The 19,296-nt window shown below is 38.8% G+C and overlaps 1 protein-coding gene across 1 annotated transcript in view; it reads left to right on the top strand.

Moving 5' to 3' along the window:
• Positions 1-8,524: 8,524 nt before the first annotated feature.
• The window catches only part of GUCA1C (guanylate cyclase activator 1C), a 32,565-nt gene continuing 21,793 nt past the window's right edge, over positions 8,525-19,296 (top strand). The window contains exon 1 of the mRNA XM_076328849.1: positions 8,525-8,766. Coding sequence (XP_076184964.1) covers positions 8,575-8,766 — 192 coding nt within the window. The 5' untranslated portion in view covers positions 8,525-8,574. The remainder of the gene's footprint in view (positions 8,767-19,296) is intronic.

Raw genomic sequence — 19,296 nt, 5'->3', positions numbered from 1 at the left:
AGCCTTCTTAAATTATGTGAAGTAGACAAAAAGTTTAAGCCTAATTCAGAAAACCTGACCTCAGCTTTAGCTTTCAGTTATTGTCACCAAATATTGTGACAGTCAAGACTACCAAAAGATTAATACAGAAAGAATTTAGTTCACTTAAATGTTTTTTGTGAAATTTTTGGTGGGTTGTGAATACATTAATTTCTCCAATAGCAGCCTGGAAAATTTGGTCTCAGACTTACTAGTGCAAAACCAGGGTGGTTATCTTTGAGTAAATCTTCAGATTTTGAGGAATTGCTCTAGGAGGTGTATCTTGTGTCTTAGATAAATCACATCAACGTGGTGACTTTTAAAGAACTGTGAGAGAAGCAACATTAGTCTATTAAAAGTCAGTTTTCCAAGCTCATGCAAACAGCACTTGCTGTCAAGAATACTTCACGTATTTCACTGTGATGTGCTTTTCAAGGATGAGGCCTGGTTTAGTACGTAAATGAACTTGGAGTACTTACAATATTTTTCCCCTTTTGTATCTGCTATAGAAAAGAATTTGGCAAAATCTTCAGGCTCGCTGTTGCATGCTGAACATGTGATTTTTAAGGAATGAAAATTTTTTCCTCTCATCCCATATCTTCCTGGGACTTTCTACCAGTTCAATGCATATCGTTATTCTCTAAGAAAACAGAAGTTTGGAACAGATTAGAGATTTTCTTAAAATGCCAGCTCATGAAGTTGGAAGATCAGTTGAGGTCTTGTTGTGGTTTAACCTGGCAGGCAGCTAAACGCCACACAGCCCTTCGCTCACTCCCCGCCCCGCCCCCCCCCAGTGGGATGGGGGAGAGAATTGAGGGGAAAAAAAAAGTAAAATTCGAGGCTTGATATAAAGACAGATTAATAGGACAGAAAAGGAAGGGAAAATAATAATAATAATGATAAAAGAATATACAAAGCAAGTGATGCACAGTACAATTGCTCACCACCCACCGACCAATGCCCAGCCAGTCCCCAAGCAGCGGCCCCCCCGGCCAGCTTTCCCCAGATAATGTACTGAGCGTGACATCACATGGTATCGAATGTTTCTTTGGCCAGTTTGGGTCAGCTGTCCTGGCTGTGCCCCCTCCCAGCTTCTTGTGCACCTGGCAGAGCACGGGAAGCTGAAAAGTCCTTGACTAGTGTGAGCACTACTTAGCAACAACTAAAACATCGGTGTGTTATCAACATTATTCTCATCCTAAATCCAAAACACAGCACTGTACCAGCTACTTGGAAGAAAATTAACTCTATCCCAGCCGAAACCAGGACAGTTCTCTGTTTCTACCTAAGTATAACAGCTGAGAGGAACCTACCTGGTTTCAAAAATGGAATATGTAACCTCCACTTCTTAAGCTAAAGAGCACTTTTCATGAAATTAAACCTTCAAACAGCTTTGGAACCCAAATCATTTTTTTCCCTTCTGTTTCTTTTCAAATTTTGATTGCAAGTCTGAATCCAATTTTTCAGAGCTTAGAGTTCAAGTGGTTTACTCCTAACAGTGAATGCTGATATGCTGACCTATTACATAATGATGAAAATACATTAAAAATGCAAAAAAGAAATCTGTAATACATCAGCAAAATTGCCTGAAAACAGTGATCTTTATTTTCTAAACTCTACCAGATTTCCTGTGCCTTTATTTTAATTGCATGTGCTGATTAAGCACGTACATTCCTCTTCCAAAAGCATCAGAGTTGTGCCTTCCTACTCATAGAGTGCAACTTGTTAGTGAAGAGTAAATTCTCTAACGTGTATTTTCATCAGTTTTTCAGACTGAAACACAGAGGAATACTCTTGGTCAATACTCAGTGAAAAAACACTTGAATAAATGTTGTGCCTACTGATATTTTTTCGTATCTTAAAATTTGTCAAGAATTACAGCAGTCAGGAACTATCTTTGAGATTGCTGTGGCAGTGTGAGACAACTTTGCAATGCAGTCAGTGCTGCATAGCACAGTGGTGATGAAATTCCTCTTGAGGAATATAAAGTAGGAAAATCTTTTGACCTTTTATACATCTTTCTTTAAAATTAAATTCCATGCTGGGTTTTTTTTGTGTGTATTGCCTCTCAGGATGTGATACCACATGCTGACAGTAAGATAAAAAGATACCAGTTTCCTTTTTGTTTTCTTTGTCCTATCCTATTAACAGATCTTGCTCTCAAATATTTGGGGTCCTTCTGACAGAAAAACAGGAGGGAGAAAACAAAACTTAAAAGTTTTTCCATTCTGACCTCAATAATGTAAAAAACTGGTATTGTGGCTGTCAACAGGCTGGCAAAGGTTCAGATAAAACTTGTTGGATATGCTATAAAGTAAGTTACTGTAACCACCTGAGTCTGTCCTGCATCAGTTGCTGTTGACCAGACATGAACCATGGATGTACCTTACAGGCCATTGTTCGCATGTCCTCTGTTACAGGTTATTAACCATGATGGGTTATTGGCTAGTAATTCTCTACATGCAGATGAATATTTACAGGAGTTCTCAGTAGAAGTATACTTTAAAGGGAGTGCAGGGTTGCCTTTATCCAGGATATAAAACAAAACAGTCTCTTTAGATTTGAAAGACTATTTCATGCCATTTAAAAATTAAAAAAAAAAAAGAGAAAAATTCTGTCCCTCACTTGCCGCATCTGCAAATCAGACTACACTAGCAAACTGCAGCAAAGCTGTGAGTTGCAAACACAGCTGTTCAAGGAAAACTTAGTAGCCTGAGGGGAAAGATGGCAGAATTACTAAAGTGCCTTCACAGGGTACATTACATTTAATTTCAAGTATTTCTAGTTATTGAACAAAAGAAGAAAAATGTGGCCTGTCCTGGGCTTCCAGAGTTAGTTGCATGTCCATCTACAAGCATAGATGCATATAGATAGCATAGATGTCCATCTATGGATTATTTGTAGCCTGGGAGACATGCCTTGGTGCACTGGAGCTGAATCTGCTCCCGTTTCCCACCAAGTCCCCCTGCACCCAGGTGCTCAGAGGGAACATGATGCTTGGTGTGCTGTGAGTTCCTGTGCCCGTTCACGTAGCACTAATCTCACCGCGTAGATAATCCCAGACTCTACCCCAGCAAGGACTGACAGACTAGATGCAATTACTGCTGTCAAATCACATTATGACTTACTTATTAAATGTAAGATTTCTGTTCAAGGCTAGTGGTGCTAAGCACGTTATGTATGTTCTTCAGCTTAAGTTTGTATAGTCACTTTACAAATATTAATTGTTAAATTGTTTCATTAATACCTTCTGGTGCATTTTATGATACTTGGTATCCTTCTGAAGGAGGAATAACTTTTATTTATCCTATCTCTTTTTTCCACTTAGGGTGGAGGGAAGGGGATGGTTGCCTTTTGTTTGTTTGTTTGTTTTTTAAGATAAAATAGTGTCTGTGTCATATAAGAGTCCCAGAAAGACAATGATGTCACCTTAATACTTTTTAAAGGGCTTTAGTAGCATTACAGTATTAATTAAGTAACCTTACCTACAATTTAGAAACAACTTACAAAACTAATTTTAAGAGGTATCTAATAAAGTTTATGAGAACCACTGCAAATTAATTAATAATAATAAAAACAATAGAAGAGGAAGAATTACAGTTTAATTGCCATCTAGTCATCTCCTCAGTGTAGGCTATCACAACTCTTTCTGATTTTTGTTCTCTTATTAGCTGGTATCAGTAGAACCCTGTTTTGTCCCTGTACGCATCATGACTTTGGTAGCAGAGAGATTTCTGCATATGTACTGTTTTGTCACTTAAGAAAACAGGTATAGGACATAACACAGTAATAAGCCACTAATTTACAGGTTTATTACTGTCTATTCAGAGTTGCATATTTTCACATACAAATACACTGAGAAGCTTACAGGCAAATTAAAACAGAAAGTGTCCTAACAAGGAAGCACTAAGCCTGTGGGAAAAAATGATGGGAAGATGCAAATAGAAACTGTACAGAAAAAATAATTTACATCAATGCTTTTATGATAAATGTGCAAATTACAAATAAACTGGGTTTGCCTGCATTGTACCCACACATCCATCTAAGACAGGACCTTCGAAATAGCATCGTTTTTTCCAAAATGATTGCTCTTCATTCATTCAGTCTGATGACCAGCTGGATAAAGATAAGCCAATTAAACACTCTTTGGATCATGCCTGGTATATAAAAATAGCCATACTTCACTAGTCAGGTCAAAAGTATTTCTGGTCCACTCTCCTGCCTCTGGCAATAGCCAGGAGCATGTGCCTAGGGAACGGATACCCCTCAGTCACCCCCTCTGCTTCCAGCAGCCTGTGGCCACTCAATCAAATAACAAGTTGAATAAATGGGTTTAATGGGCTTTTCCTCCATGAAATTGTCTAATTGCTTTTTGAACTCATATTTACTTTTAGCCTCCATACCACCTTGTGGTAATCAGTTCCACAGTATAATTACACAAACGTTCTTTTTTCTTTTTTAAAGAAATCTGAGTGATCCTTTCTCAAATTATTTTGCAGGAATATTTCAAAGAATTCCAGAAAGGCTGTCTTGAGGTTAAAGATAAATAAGACTTTTCAGTTCGGTGACCTGCAATTTTTATGGCCACAGTTAAGATCCTTACCTGTCACCGTAGCAAAAGAATCAGATAAAAATTCTAAATGGCACTGCCTTCCTACATCCTTAAAGTCCAAGCATCTTATTCCTGTGGATTGCAGAGACTGATGGTGCTAATATATAATGCTGAGAGAGACTTAGTGAGAATTTTGCTATGGGGAAAAAGCTGGGGTCAGAGTTTAGTCCCTTGAAGCTTCTCCATAAAATAGCTGCTGATTTCTCTGTCCTGATATCGTTGTCCTCATTGTCCATGATTTTTATGTTTCAAATGCTTCATTACATTTTCCCCTATATTTCATAGCACTGTGCATAGAAAACTTGAAATTTCCTAGATACGGTTTATCAGAGCCTCAAGGGCCTTTATTTCATAACCTGTGTTAGTAGCCTTCAGTCACTTCCATGGCATATGAAGGTCTAAGTGCAGGTGCCATCCGGTACAGTGCTGAGAGGCTCCAGGTGACCTGGCTTTTTTTTTTTCCCCAATCACGTTCAGAGGAAACTAAGCACATGCTACATATATTTGATACAGGCACTATTCGGGCAATACGTTTCTGTGTACGACTGTTGATTCTGGATTTAAGTCTTTGGAATTAAATTCTGGTTTTCACTCTGATGCATAAGTTCAGCTTCTTCTTTCCAGGCCTCATGCTTCTTTTATGGCAGAATTTTATATATATATATATATATTTTTATATATATATATATACACACTTTCTGTGTATAAGTGCCATACGTTCTCAAAGTCCTGTCAGTCTCTCTGCTATGTGTTTCTTTTCCTCTTCTAGCTGCTTCCCCTCCCCTTTATATTACATTGCCTGCAGACCTACAATGCAAGTTCTTCACTACTTCTACATTCTCCCTCATTCTACTTCTGGACTTTACTTGTAGGGTCATACACATGCAGAAACATAATCCCCAGCTGACCTGGATCTGCAGATACGGTAAGTCTGAGAAAATTGTCCTTTAACTAGAGAAGTATCTTTTCCTCAGAGTGAAAGCGAGGATAGTATTAAACTGCTAAAAAGAACAGTATTGCCAGCACAGCCCTTCTAATCTGCGTGTAATTCATCCCTATAATCCCCCAGTAAAGCTATCCTAACAGGAACATGGCCTACAAGAACTCCTTTAAAAGCAGTTTCTTCTCTGACTTGCACTCAATTCTAGCTTCCGTGCTTCCATTTTATTCTGGGCTATTGCACTGCTTCTTCAAGTCCTTCTGGGTGTTCTCTCTTATTTCTTTTTTAATTATGACCTTTGCTGATAAGCATGTTGTGCTTGTTCATATGCATATTTTGTCAAATGCTGCAGTGTAAAATTTAAGTTTTTTTCAGATTCCTCAAATAGATAATTTAGAACAGCTTGATGATTATCTGGAAGAGTTACTTAAATAAAATGTGGATTTCTCTGGCACTTTAACCTTGTCTTCTGCAAGGACAAACACAACAGAGTTAGGAGATTCTTCCATGCCATATGAAAGGAATATGCATGTTTTCAAGGACTGAGATGGCTTAGTCTTTGATACTCACATTTATGCTGTCACTTTTTTCAGAAGCACATTTGAAAATGAAAAAAGTACAAAAAATGATTGTAGACTCCTGTTTACAAAAAACCTAATTGTCTATGGCTTCTGAAACCTATGGTTAAAACCTTTGATTTTTTTCCTTTGAATACTGCTGTTATTTCTGAAAAAAAAATGGAAGTCTGAGTAACATTTGAGTTTTAAAACACTTCCTCTTTTTGTTGAACAAGAAATTTGGTAGGTATACACTTGGAAAATTCTGTGTCAGCATTTCCAATTACTAACTATTGAAAATTTAGATTTGATGAACAAAGATAAAAGACTGAAGATTGCTACTTCAAGCTACCTTTCTTTTGCTTGCGGTTCTTGGTTATTATAAATACAGCATTCTTTGCCTGCTAGTGATATTTTCAAGTGGAGTATTTCCAAATACCACTTCACATGGGTCAGATTTATTCTGGTTTTAGTCAGTATTTTACACAGGTAATCCCTGCTGCTTCTCAGTATTGAAGGCCTTGGTCCTATAACTGACAGCATGTTAGCGGACAGCTATTGTTGCTCTGGGGAGATTGTTGAAAGGGGTGCAAGGAAAGACTAGAGATTAGAAAAATCACCTTTTAATGATAGCTACAGTATATGTTGCTATTGAAGTCCTCCAGGCACCCAGGTGTGCTTTTATTTTCCCCTTCTCTCCCTCCTCAGCAGCATTGCCCTGACTGACTGCAGGCTCTGGTTTATGCAATGTAGTTATAAATACATGCTGAAAGCCTGTTCCAGTCACAGCCCAGCTTGTTCCAGCCCTGTCACCTTTTGCGGTGAAGGCTTGTACAATTTTCTGAGAAATATTTTGCAATTCTGATCTTACATGATTAGTGTGTCCCAGCTCTTTATTTGCCTAAAGAATTAAACAGAGTCCAAAATACTGGATGACTACACAAACCTGTATGCTGTGACATAGAGCCTGCCCTAAACCTTCTGCTGCAGGGGCAGCTGGCCTGGGTTCGGTTATGCCACCCTCACTTTGCACACCCGATGGGATGCACCATTGCTCATCCCTCGTGTCACCTGAAAACCAGCTTTCATGACATGTCCAACAGTAGCATTCAGTTTCTTTGCGGTTTTGATATCAAATTTGTCTCTTGTGGCTGTTGATACTGCCTTTGCAGCCGAACCAGCCTGAACCTTGGCCCAGAGGAAAATTCAGCTCATGCAGCTGTACAGCGCTCCAGGGGCAGCCGGACTGCGTTCTGCTCTGCAGAGTGAAGTAGAAATGCTGCTCACCTTTCCTCTTGTGAGACACCACCAGAGTGCCATTGGTGAGACAACACCTTTACGGTAGGCTTAAGTGTAACAATTGTATTTTTACGTTCTACCAGTTTAGTCTTTAACTACTGCGTGACATAGCATATGCTGTAAGGCTTAAATACTGTAAAACCGTAAACTGTTATGTACCGCTATACAGCACACATTATGACATTACTCTACAAGCTTCCACAAACAATTTGAATCAGCAAAAGAAGCAGTCCTGCACCCCCTCTACTGCTGGCCACCCTTTTCCACCCCTGCTTAATCTGTTCTCTTGTACAACCCAATGTTTTGTGAGACCAGGCAATGCAAAATTTAAGTGACATTGTCTAAAGCTAACTATATTTATTAGTATTCAATTTTATTGCAAACTTTTGCCTGGATCTCTTCTTACAGTTTTTCCCAAGTGCAACCACAAACACTCATGCTGGCCTAAGGGAAGGGAAAGCATGGGATTGAATGAGCAGTGGCAGTGGGGGGGAGCAGTTTTTAGGACAACATTGGCTTATGCAAGACTCGGATACTTGTAGAACTGCCATCTAAAGACAATGGCAATTTTTTTGTGCTTAGTGTATAGCTGCTTTCAGGTTTTTTCAGGTTATCCAAGTCAAATCATGTTGCAGTTGTGGCCTAGAAGGTAAGATTTGGACCACGGTATATACAGAAGTAATAAAAATGAAAAGTCAGTTGGTACAAGGCAGCTGCACAAAAGGTATCCAAATATTAAAATGGGGCTGAAGGTTTAGTGAAACCTTGTGAATTATTAAAACAAAGGTTTAGAACTACTCTTAAAGTCCCTGTGTGTTCCTTATTCAATATTCATCCAGTTTACATAGCTTTAGCACCACAGATGCCAATGCAAGATGAGAATCAGCATAATCAGTCCTCGCCCTGCTGAGGCTCTGCAAACTGCACAAAGACTGTAATCAGCTGATAAAACCATGGTGCACTAAAACTGGGCACCAGTAATCTTGCTAGGGTGCTATATTTACTTAGTCTATATTGGTAGTGATCTGTAAGAGGTTTAAAGTAGCTCTCAAAGGCAGAGTTGGTGTTTGAATGATTGTTGTTGGGAAGCAAGAACGAACATTTGTATGAATAAATACTGAAAAAGGTTACCTGGTACATTTGATGCTATGGGTGCTGCTGGATCAGCGGATGACGTTAATGCTATGGAAATTCACCATTGGTACACAAAATTTATGAAGGAGTGCCCATCTGGACAACTTTGTCTGCATGAATTTAAACACGTCCTGGATCTACACAGACTTACTCCAGAAGCTAACAGCTACGTTGAACAAGTATTTCACACATTTGACATGAATAAGGTAAGAATTCATTCTTAAATCACTGGCTTTCTTATGGCTGTATCATTTGATGCATTCAGCGACGTGTCTCAGAGGGCTGGCAATGCTGACTATTCAGAGGTAATTGGAAGTGATTCAGAGGTGATTCAATAGAAAACTACGGGCAAATAAACATGAGTAGCAGGCAAACAATTTTGAATGCTCTGTTCCCAGTACATTTTGCCATTTTGAAAATTGCATACAGTCATTCTAATACATGTTGAATAGTTGCTTATCTTTGAAGCCTGGATTTTTATTATTATTATTCTCAGTGTGTTAATAATTGGAAGTTTTATTTATATAACTCTGCTCAAAAAATCTTTTTTAAAGCAGGAAGTGTTTGGCTGGGTCCATAGGTATTAATGCTTTAAGAATATGCAACATAGACACAATATGATTCCTTCTGTCACCAAATAAAATATTGCTGGATTCATTCCGAGCACCTTCTGTGGCTTAGTTTGGTATCACTCAATTCCCCTTTTCCAAAGACACATCTGTCTGGTTTTCATCCATCATCCCAATTTTACTGCTTAACATCCTAGGTCATCCCAAAGGCATCCAGCGGCTGTTAGTTGCATTGCCGTCTTATGTTCTTCCAACTCAGTGTTCATAAGGTTTCTTCTAGCCATGAGACCCATCCAGAAGACTGCACCTTGTTATTTTCCCTTTAAGCCAAAATAACACTTTCTATCAAACGCTACAAAAGAAGTGGAGACTTGTCTGTAATTCCTACAAAAGTGTTTGTCCTTGACTGAAATAAGGTTTAGGCTGAATCGTCAATACTACACAATCAAAGTCTGCTTCCAGCTAATAGAACAGATGGGCCCATCATGGTATAAAAACTTATTTAAAAAAAAAAAAGCATTACTGTTCTCTACCCACGTCATTGATCTCAATGAATTCAGAGATGTAATGAAAAATGTGTTATTACGTTACATAAATGACTTTAGTGGCAGGTTAAAACTGGTCCAAATTGTAGCCAGAACTACTCCAGACAGTTTCAATTTCCAGAAATGGCCTTTCTGTTCTTTATTATGAAATGAATTATATTTGTTTCAGAAAATGCTGAGAGTATAAGGTACCTTGAGTGTTTTTACATCCAACATTTAATTTCTTGTATGGTGCCCAGTAGACTAAGAATTCCCAGAGTCGGTACCTTTGTTACACCGTTTTCTTGTTGTGCATATTTCCACTGCCACCCCCAATTCAGATTGCTTTTTTGGTATTATGTAATTCTTTCTTACATAATCTTCAAGTACTCTTCCTATAAAATAAGGCTCATCGCATCCTCTTTCCTTCCCCCCGCCAATTACCAGATGGTTAAATATACTGGAATTTGATTAAGTAGCATCACCTAACTCAATAAATGTGCTAATTACAGATGATGAGCAAACTTCTAGTCCATTAGCATGGAATCTGACTGGCAGAAATTGTCAACTTACTGTGTTCTTTTCAACTAATAAATCGATGCATTATGTTCCCCAGTAAAGCTTTATCAATGCTAACTTTCTTGGGTAACACGCATGGACAGTGTCTGAGCTCATCTAAGAGCTTTTTCAGTTTAGCTTTAATGTGTAGTCCAAAAAGCCCTTGACATCTCAGTGGTCTTGAAAAATATTTGGAAATATTTCCAAAGTTTGTTTTAGACAAATACTTTCAAAGCAACTAGTGACTTGAGGATGTTTCAGAAAATTGAGCCTGCAGCTGGCTTTAGTTTCTCTTTAGAAAACTGGAACGTGAGATAAACACTTCCTGAAAATCAGGCTTCTGTCAAGATGCTAGCATACCAGTGCAGGACCAACCACAGGCATAGGGAAATTGAGTGTTTGCCATGAGATAACTGAGGGTGGGGAGAAGGAAGAAGAAAGTACCCTTCAAATAGTTTTGCGCCAACAGAAATGCCTAGGAGAACTTGCCACTACTGCTGATATTGGTCTATGTATTTGAAAATATCTATTGTACTCAGTAAATAGTGCATCCAGTACAGGAAGAGAGTGCAGAATAAATTAGATGATACAAACTTTCAGGGCACGGTTGCTCTTTATCCAACTTACCCCATTCAGCTTTCTCTACTATTTGTAGTCTTTGTAATACTACATGTAATCAAAACTGTAACAGTTTTCTTCAGTTGCTTATACTACTTATAGTACTGAGAATGTGCATATAGACACTGATACTTGCTTTTTATATACTTCAAGCATTACAATCCAACATGTTACAGTTGTGAAGAATACTCTTCTATAGCTAGGTTGTTTAGAGTACCTTTCTGTAAGGAAAAAATATTTTGCAAAAGTAGCTAGTCACTCTGTATGAAGACAAGCCTTAGGTGAACCTGGAACCTGTCTAAACAGGGAAAGAGCTCCAAACCAAAAAGGTGGGGAGCTTTTTGGTTTTTTGGGGTTTTTTTGCAGGGCGTGTCTTTTGGTTGGTTGGTTTTTTACAAGTTACTAATCACAGGGCTTCCCTTCCAGCACAAATAGCTTAGCACCCAGGGAGCAGCTTGCTCAAGTTATCGGATGAATATTAAGACGCATGCCTTAAACTTGTCAGGTTATACACGCATCAGAGTTTGACTGTTACATAGTCCTATCTATCAATCTCTGATCCCCTTTCTCCTGTTTCCCCATAACTTTTTAATCAATTGGCATATTTCAATGAAATTTCAAACAGCAGGCATTTCAGCTAATTAGTTCCTAAAGTTTTCATAAAAATTGGCAGCTGGGCAGCAGGGACACACCCAGAATGAATGCTCCACTCATGCGGAGTTCAGCTTTTATTCATTGTTTAAGGCAACAGCTGGCTGGCAAAATAATCAGGCACTTGTTTCCTTTTGCCTGGTGAGGATACAGGGTGGAGCTGGCGTACCAGGGTGCGGAGATTTAGGGGACAAAAGACAGAGGCTGTACAAATCTAAGCTTTTGTTCTGCTGTTCCCAGAAAAGCTTGTTTAATTAATGTTCCATGTTAGACAGAAAAAGATGTTTATCCGTTTGGAAGTCTTCCCCCCATTTTAATGAAATTAAACAACGATTTGGCCTTTAGGGCTTCATAAAATCCACTATAAAACTGCTTATGCTAGGCTTATAACTTCATTATTTAATAATGAGCTCCCGCTAAAGATCTGATATTCATTTCCCATTCTGCAAGATGTTGTAACAATCCTCCATTAGCTACTGTAATCTGAGGCATAGATTTTATTGTATATTTTCTTAATTGAGCTGTTGCAGCAATAGGCCCAGGAAAAGTTATTTAGAAGGCAGGACTGGAATGGCATATTTAGAATAGTCATATACCTGGGACTGTACAGTCTGCATCCTTTTGCAGCTGGAAATAATATGAAGAATGTGGCATTTACTACCAGATAAAAGGCTGGCGAGTTTTTCTGCTTGTCCAATCTATTTGTATAATTTAGTGGCTGGAAAGGCTTAAACACTTAGAGGAAATTAATTAAATGAACCACAATGTTTTGCCTGAATGTTTTACTTTTTCCTTTTTAATAATAGAAAAAAAAATCTATTTTTGATGAAATAGCAACAGTATAATTTTTAATGAAATGGCAACCGTATAACTGCAAGATTCAGATACTACACATAGCATCTAGATAAGCTGTAGCTCAGTTTTATTTTTCTCTTGCCTTGAATAAAGTCTTGTGAGAGCCTCACTGAAAAGCCTGTGGCAAACGAGGACCAGGACCTCTCCAGCCACATGCCAGGATTTCATAAGCTTCCCTTTGGGATTCACACCACATCTGTTTAGTTTGATATGATGTGTATATTTATCTGTTGTAATGTATGTTTCCTGTGAAGTCATTCTATGGGGCTTCAGGCTGGCTTAGGAAACCAAACTACATAAGAAGAAGAACGAGCTGTTGGCATACCAGCTTGCCAAGAGTAACACACAATGGGATTTTTATGGCTTGGCGCCGGCTTTCTCAGTAACAGTATCCGCATACTGTTCTTGATCATTCTGACTATATCGACGCTTCTCTAAGAAGAGCATGACTTATGTGTAGTAAAATCAAAATGCATTTCTCTTCTGGATTCTGGTCTTAATGCAGAAATCCAGCTCAAGACTCCTTTCCACGCTTAGCAGACCTGAAGGATCTTATTACAAGATGACTCAGCTCTTCGCAGGTTAGATGAACCAAGTCTCTTCACCCTCCCTTATACTTCAGTGGAATAACAACCTACCTGATTTAGTCAGCGGAAACTGTTTAACTCTTTCTTAACAGAATAAGCAGATACAATTTTTTTTGTATCTACACATAAGTCAAGGTTCTGAAGTGTTGTAACATCTTTCCCACTGCAATGCAATGATATTTTGAAGATGAAAACTGCAGGATTAGTTTTCTTTTTTTTTTTTTTTTCCTGAAGTCTAGATGGTTTTTTTCTTCTGTGAAGAGGATCAGATTTTGTCTAGTGCCATGATGGTAAAAATCACTGCCAGATCTTTGACATTACTGCACAAGGAAAAGAATTTGGGATCTCATCTCTTGCAGCATGTATTTGGCATTTAGGAAGTGAGATTTCAAGCAATTAGCAGACTTCAGTGTGCTACAAGTTTCTCCCTGAACCTGAAATTGCCGAAGGTGCCTCTATCAGCTTCCAGTTTCTATGATACTGAAAATGCCATGCTTTAAATATTCAAATTTCTATCACTGTATTATCTGAAAACCTATCACTGAGACTGTATGAACAGAACGTGTGTGTTAAGTGGATTATGCAAATGAAGCAATAGGACTACTTTTTAGTGCCTCCCCACGCTCTTACTGTTTCAGAATTATATAAATAAGGACATGTTCCTAGTTCTTTTTACCTTAAGACTGTATGAAAAGTATTTATCACATGCTTTATTTAGATGGGATGTTAAGTCAAATTCAAAGTATGTACTTTTAATTGGAGAGTCACAAAGAGTCTGCCTTCAGTTAAAAAGTCCCCTTCCTGAATTTCACTAGCTCTGATTTATATCCTTTCTTCAGGTTGTGATGGGTGAATTTCACCAGTTTTTGTATTTAAATAACCTGATGTTTCCTGTGGGTGATTATCAGAACATTTGTTTTCAATGCTAATGTTATGATACTGTATGATCTATTTTATATATTATCTTCCTTCAGCTGGATGAATGCTTACTGGCACACACCAGAGTCACCATACACATCATTAGCAGGATTTATGATTCTCCCCGTTTTCCAAGGGGCTGAATGCAAAGCATCCAAACAAAGCACAGCAACACCATTTCATAGTTTGGGAAGCATTCAAAGTCATCTTAGCCAACGCATTTTTAGTGCAAAGCATTGTAAGTTTAGCAAGAGTATCAAGGCTGCAAACCTGACATAGTATCTTGCACAACGTGAGCACAAATTTCTTGTTTTGTCTAAAAGAGAACCCCTGCAGAAGCAGGTTGAGCCCCGGGAACACGTCGAGGTGTTGAGGTAGCTCTGGCCAGAGAAAAGCACCCACTTATTGACAAGCCTGCTTGCATTCAAACAGGTCACGAAGGAAGATCCCATGGAGTTTCTATTTTTGCCTAATCCAGATCTGCAGGGATCTTTAAGAGGTTTACGGTAGTTCTACAGCTCCTGGTTTGTTGGTGAATTCTAGCTGCAGCTGAGCCAGGGAACATCGGAGCACTGCGCAAAGGCAAACAGTGCAGCATGAATAGAGAGGAAGGGCAGACGCTGCTATAGGTGCCGAGGAATCAGCTGATGATTTTGCTGCAATAGAAAACAGTATATGGTACCAGAAATTTCTGAACCATTGCCCCTCCAGGCAACTTACTCTCCCTGAGTTTAAGACAATACTGGGTTTACGTGATATGAACCCTCAGGCAAAAAGTATGCTGAGTAGGTGTTTCACATCTTTGACAAGAATTAGGTAAGAAATTTTCTTGGACTATTTTCATCATGAAAATGTATGTGTTAGCATGAACAGTAGAGGACTTTGGCCTAGTGACATCAAATAAGAAGCATTAGGTAACCAGAAATTGGGGTTTTCCTTATTAATTTCTAGCAGCTGTGCAGCATTACTTAAACTGAGAAAACTGGATTTGTTAGACTCTTTTCAATGTCATTTAGGCTGTTTAAGAGAAGAGTTCTTCAAAAATCTACCCCCCCCAGGTGGGGCTGGACGAGAGTCTTAAAACCCTCATGTTCCCCCCTTTCACTACTGGAAGGTTGTGTGAATATTTCTGTCTTCACTCTCCTCTTAAAAAATTATTTTCCCCACCATTTCCAAAGCAAAGTCTCTTCAGATCTATTGAGCCGCATTTTTGGACAGTTACAATGTATCTAATTTTTTTTTCTTTATTTTATTACCACCATTTTAATTCTTATTTGGAAAGTTTGTAAAAGAGTAATATAGCTAGTTTTACTTCCCTACTTCCCCTTTAAAAAAGCAACTTTTAAAGCTGAGCAGTGGAAGGAAGGTAGATTTGAATTATTGCATAGATCAGAAATCAGAAGACCATGTTACTAATTCTAAAAGATAAATGGAAAGAATCAAGAAATGCAGGGGGAAAAGTACAGTCAAAAAACAGGAACAGGCAGAAATAGGATAAGTAGATACCAGCCTTCCAGGAGGGGGAATAAATAAGTGAAATGTAAAACAACAACAACAAAAAAACCCAAAAGTCAAATCAACAAAATTAAGGCACAAATATGAAGAGATGGAAATAAACATTCAAAGAGTGGAAGGAGGAAACAGTGTCTCATCCCTTCTTCTTACGTTAACTGAAACACTTGTGGAACTGAAATGCAAGCTGCAGAGAAAAAGTGTTGAAAAGATTCATTTTCCATCAGAAGCAGAGCTGATACTTGGACAAAAACAACATACGGGAATAAATGTGGTAGTTTGTGCAGCTGCAGTAAGAGGAAGAAGAGGCTGGCAATGTCAGCCACAAGATCCAGCCCCTCGGGGTGTCTCTCCGTAGGGCCTGTCTCTCCCACTGGCCCAGAAAAGCACTTGAACAGGAATTACTAGACAGAAATACCGCCGTGCTCTTTAGCAACTGCAACAAACCCTTGCCTTGCTAACCAGAGCCACTAGGAGATGCAAGTTGCTCAGTGTCTGCTCAGTTTGGGAAAGACTTCAGGCACCAAGAAGGAGAACATCTCCAAATAAAACAACGGTACCTAATCAGGGAAGACAGCCTTTCCTTTTAATTAAATGTTTACTGATGTCTCTCTCTCTATTGGCTTGGTTTTCCCTCTTCCAAAGTGCTTAACTCAGTGGATTTTATTGCTGGTGGGAAAAGAAGAAAAAAAAAAAAGAAAAATGATGCTTTAATATCCAAAGTTCTTCCAAATACAGTGCTGCATAGCCAGATAAACTAGGAAGCTGGGATTTAGAGTTGTTTAAGGATCTATATGTAACATTATTAACTGGAAAAATTCAATTTGTCTAAGCTGAAATCCTTCATGACAACAGCCTATGGCATCAAAATGTTGTTGGGGTGGGGGTTAACTCGGAGATATTACCCTTAACACAAAGATTTTGGGGACTTTTGAAACAAGAATTTATTAAATTACTTTTTATAAATTTAAACTAATGGTAGCTACAGATGGTTGAAAACCAAGTATTTAAAAAATTTTCAAAATTAAGTATTGGGGGGGGGGGGCAGGTCCCCCCCTTCCTCCCCAGATTATCAGCATGCAAAAATTCAGGATTTTATTTTCTTTTTATTTCTTCCAGCTGGAGTCAGAACATTTCATTGGCTTCTCAGATTTTCCCTGGAGGACCAGACTCTTTCCCTTCATTTCTAATAAGACCACTTAAAAGTAACAGTTTAACAATCATTACACTGCCTCTCTGTCCTTAATCAGAGGTTGTTGGTCCCACTTGCAGCTCCCTGATGCCCACAAGGCAAGGCATAGCCCAAGCTCTTGCCAACCCTGAGTTCGGGAAAATCAGTGAATTTGCAATAGCTACAAAAAGAAAGTATTCCTGACTTATCCTCCTGACAAAGGAGGATGCATCTCTTTGGCAGCTAGAAACCTTGACAAAAATAACAGCTTCAGGAGTGGGCACCCATTGTGTTAAGTCTTTAACTCCAAAAGGAAAACATGAAGTCGGTATCTCAGAGCACTTCCCATAATCATTAAAATGAAAACAACTGCATTACAAATGGTTCTGTGGGAAGTATAAGACTTGTTACTTCATTATGCATGGTCTGCTGGTTATTTATAGATACCGGTGTGCTGTAGCGTGTGTGGCTGACAACACCCACAAAATCACATCTGTAAGCGGTTAGTTTAATGGCAAAAAAAAGCCTAGGCTAGACTGCGCCCAACTAAGATAAGCACAATTGCTTACCTCATCACTAGGACATCTATCATCGTGCTACATTCATAATCTCCATGTCAGGAATAACGAAGCAGTAGTACAAAAAGGAATCGGACGTAATAGGCTTTTACAAATGTATTTTTAAATGGTCGCTGCTTTCTGTTTCTGTTTTAAATCCATACACAAACCCAAGGAGTTCATTGCTTGTAGAAACATAACAGCAGGCATACAAGGAATGTGATTATGAACTAACAAAGTTGTGCCAGTGCTTGATCAGTGTTTTCAATGAGAGAATAATTAAGCAATTGTACTTATATTCCCACACACTTTGCTGTGTATGCCATGGTTAAAATGCCACAGAAAGCAGCAATGACCTCTCTTTTCCTCATCCCCATGCTTGAGTTAGCAGGAATTTGGTGAGTCCTCTCCTCTCAGACAGAGAGATTGGAGGTTGTGTCCTACTAGAAACGTGCCTCATCAGGGCAAAAGCTTTCTGGTTTATGAAGGAGAGGAAAACAATCCTTAAAAGCAAGCTACCATTCTGATGAAGATACAGGAGGAGGAAAGCAGAATTTAGAAGTTAAACACTCATTCAAATACTTAGAAAAGTGTAGGGTGACCTATAGGGAGAAGATGGGACTTTCAAACTTCCATGGGGTAAATTTTCTGGCCAGGATAGGCCATTCCAGCTCTTCCTGGAGGATAACTTCCTTTTTCTACAATTTTGTATCATCTTGTGCAGATGACTTTCTTTCATTTGGGCAGCCTAGGTGGTCCCTGTGAAAACAGCTCACCCAGGTCTGTGTGAGCTGGTTGCATTTGCCTTAAGAGACATAAATGGACTCTGAAGCTGGCTGGAGATGAGGAGTAGCCATATGCATGTGGGGAGCTAGCAGTGATGTTAATAGAGGAGATGGCAGGACAGGGGGAAGGACACTATGCTTTTAACTCAGCTGGCTAGGCAGGGACATGGGAATGCCTGCAATGGTGCTTTCTGTGGTCCTGCCCAGGTAGCTCCCCTCTGCAACTGAAATGAGCAGTGGCAGATATCTGTATGCACTCAGCACTGGTAGGACCCAGCATCTGATAGCAGTGAAGTGCAGGGAAGAAAGGGAATAGAAGAAGAGAGAGATGGGGCAAAGTCCAGAAGCACGAGCTAAGTCACACAGGAGAGAGAAATGGCATTTTTCAGAGCAAACAGCGGGTAGAAAATGCTGAGGAAGGAAAAAGGGAACGGGGCTGGAGTGAGTCAGAATGGATTAAAATATCAAGAGGAAAAGACAAAAAGTTAATTGACAAAGATGACACAACTTTTAGATAAAAAATCTATAGATAAGCTTTTTATTCAAATGCATTTAAAACATGGCATTTGCCACTTCAGGTGCTAGCAGTTGTCTTTTTTGTCTTACACTTCAAACAGGTAAGCATTCAGTTGAATCTATCAGAGTGGAAATATGTGCGACCTCCTTGTTTCACAACACAGGGATTTAGTACCTGCTGCCTACAGTCAAGTTACTGCTGCTTTCATAATACCCAAGAGAAAGAGAACGTCATCTTTATTGGGTTTTTTTTCTGCCATTTTTTCTATAAATGTAGTTCCTGATCACCCTGCTGTGAAGTGGGTTGGGTTTTTTTGATTCGTTTTTTTTTAAAAGAGCAACTGCTATTTTCAAACTCTGTCAAAAGACTACCCTTTTTCATTTTTAAAGCAATCTAGATGACATCATCCCTTCCAAAACTGATGAGATTTTATACCATTTTCAGAGTGGGATTAATGAATCTGATTTTTTTCTCATGTTTCCCTACAGAGACAGTTTTGCTTTACCTGCAATGTGCATTTTCTGTCTGCCCCATTGTCTTGCAGTTCAGCAACAGTCTGTCCTTGAAACAGCAATCTTCTTTATTACAGGACTGTCATTGTCAGTGCAAGTATATATTCCCACTGTTGCCTGTTTGTTTCTTTTTCTTAATTCCCAGAATATTGTACAGACTCTAGAAAGCTTCTTGGCATCTCTAATGTAGATCTCAATAGATACTGTAATTTTACCTTCACCTTTTAGCATCAGTTCAGTTTGCTACATATAGCTCATTTGGAATTGCTTCACTGGGCTTCCTATATACAGACTAGTCTCTATACCCATTGTTTCAGAGTTCTTCAAAATGGCTTTGCTATATTAATTTCATCAGTTCAGCTCCACGTTGTTATGAATTTTTCTACTTTTATTTATAAAAGT

Source organism: Aptenodytes patagonicus, chromosome 1, assembly GCF_965638725.1.
Source record: "Aptenodytes patagonicus chromosome 1, bAptPat1.pri.cur, whole genome shotgun sequence".
Classification (NCBI taxonomy): domain Eukaryota; kingdom Metazoa; phylum Chordata; class Aves; order Sphenisciformes; family Spheniscidae; genus Aptenodytes; species Aptenodytes patagonicus.
The sequence above is the reverse complement of the archived record's forward strand: the minus strand, read 5'-3'. Positions and strand labels throughout refer to the sequence as shown.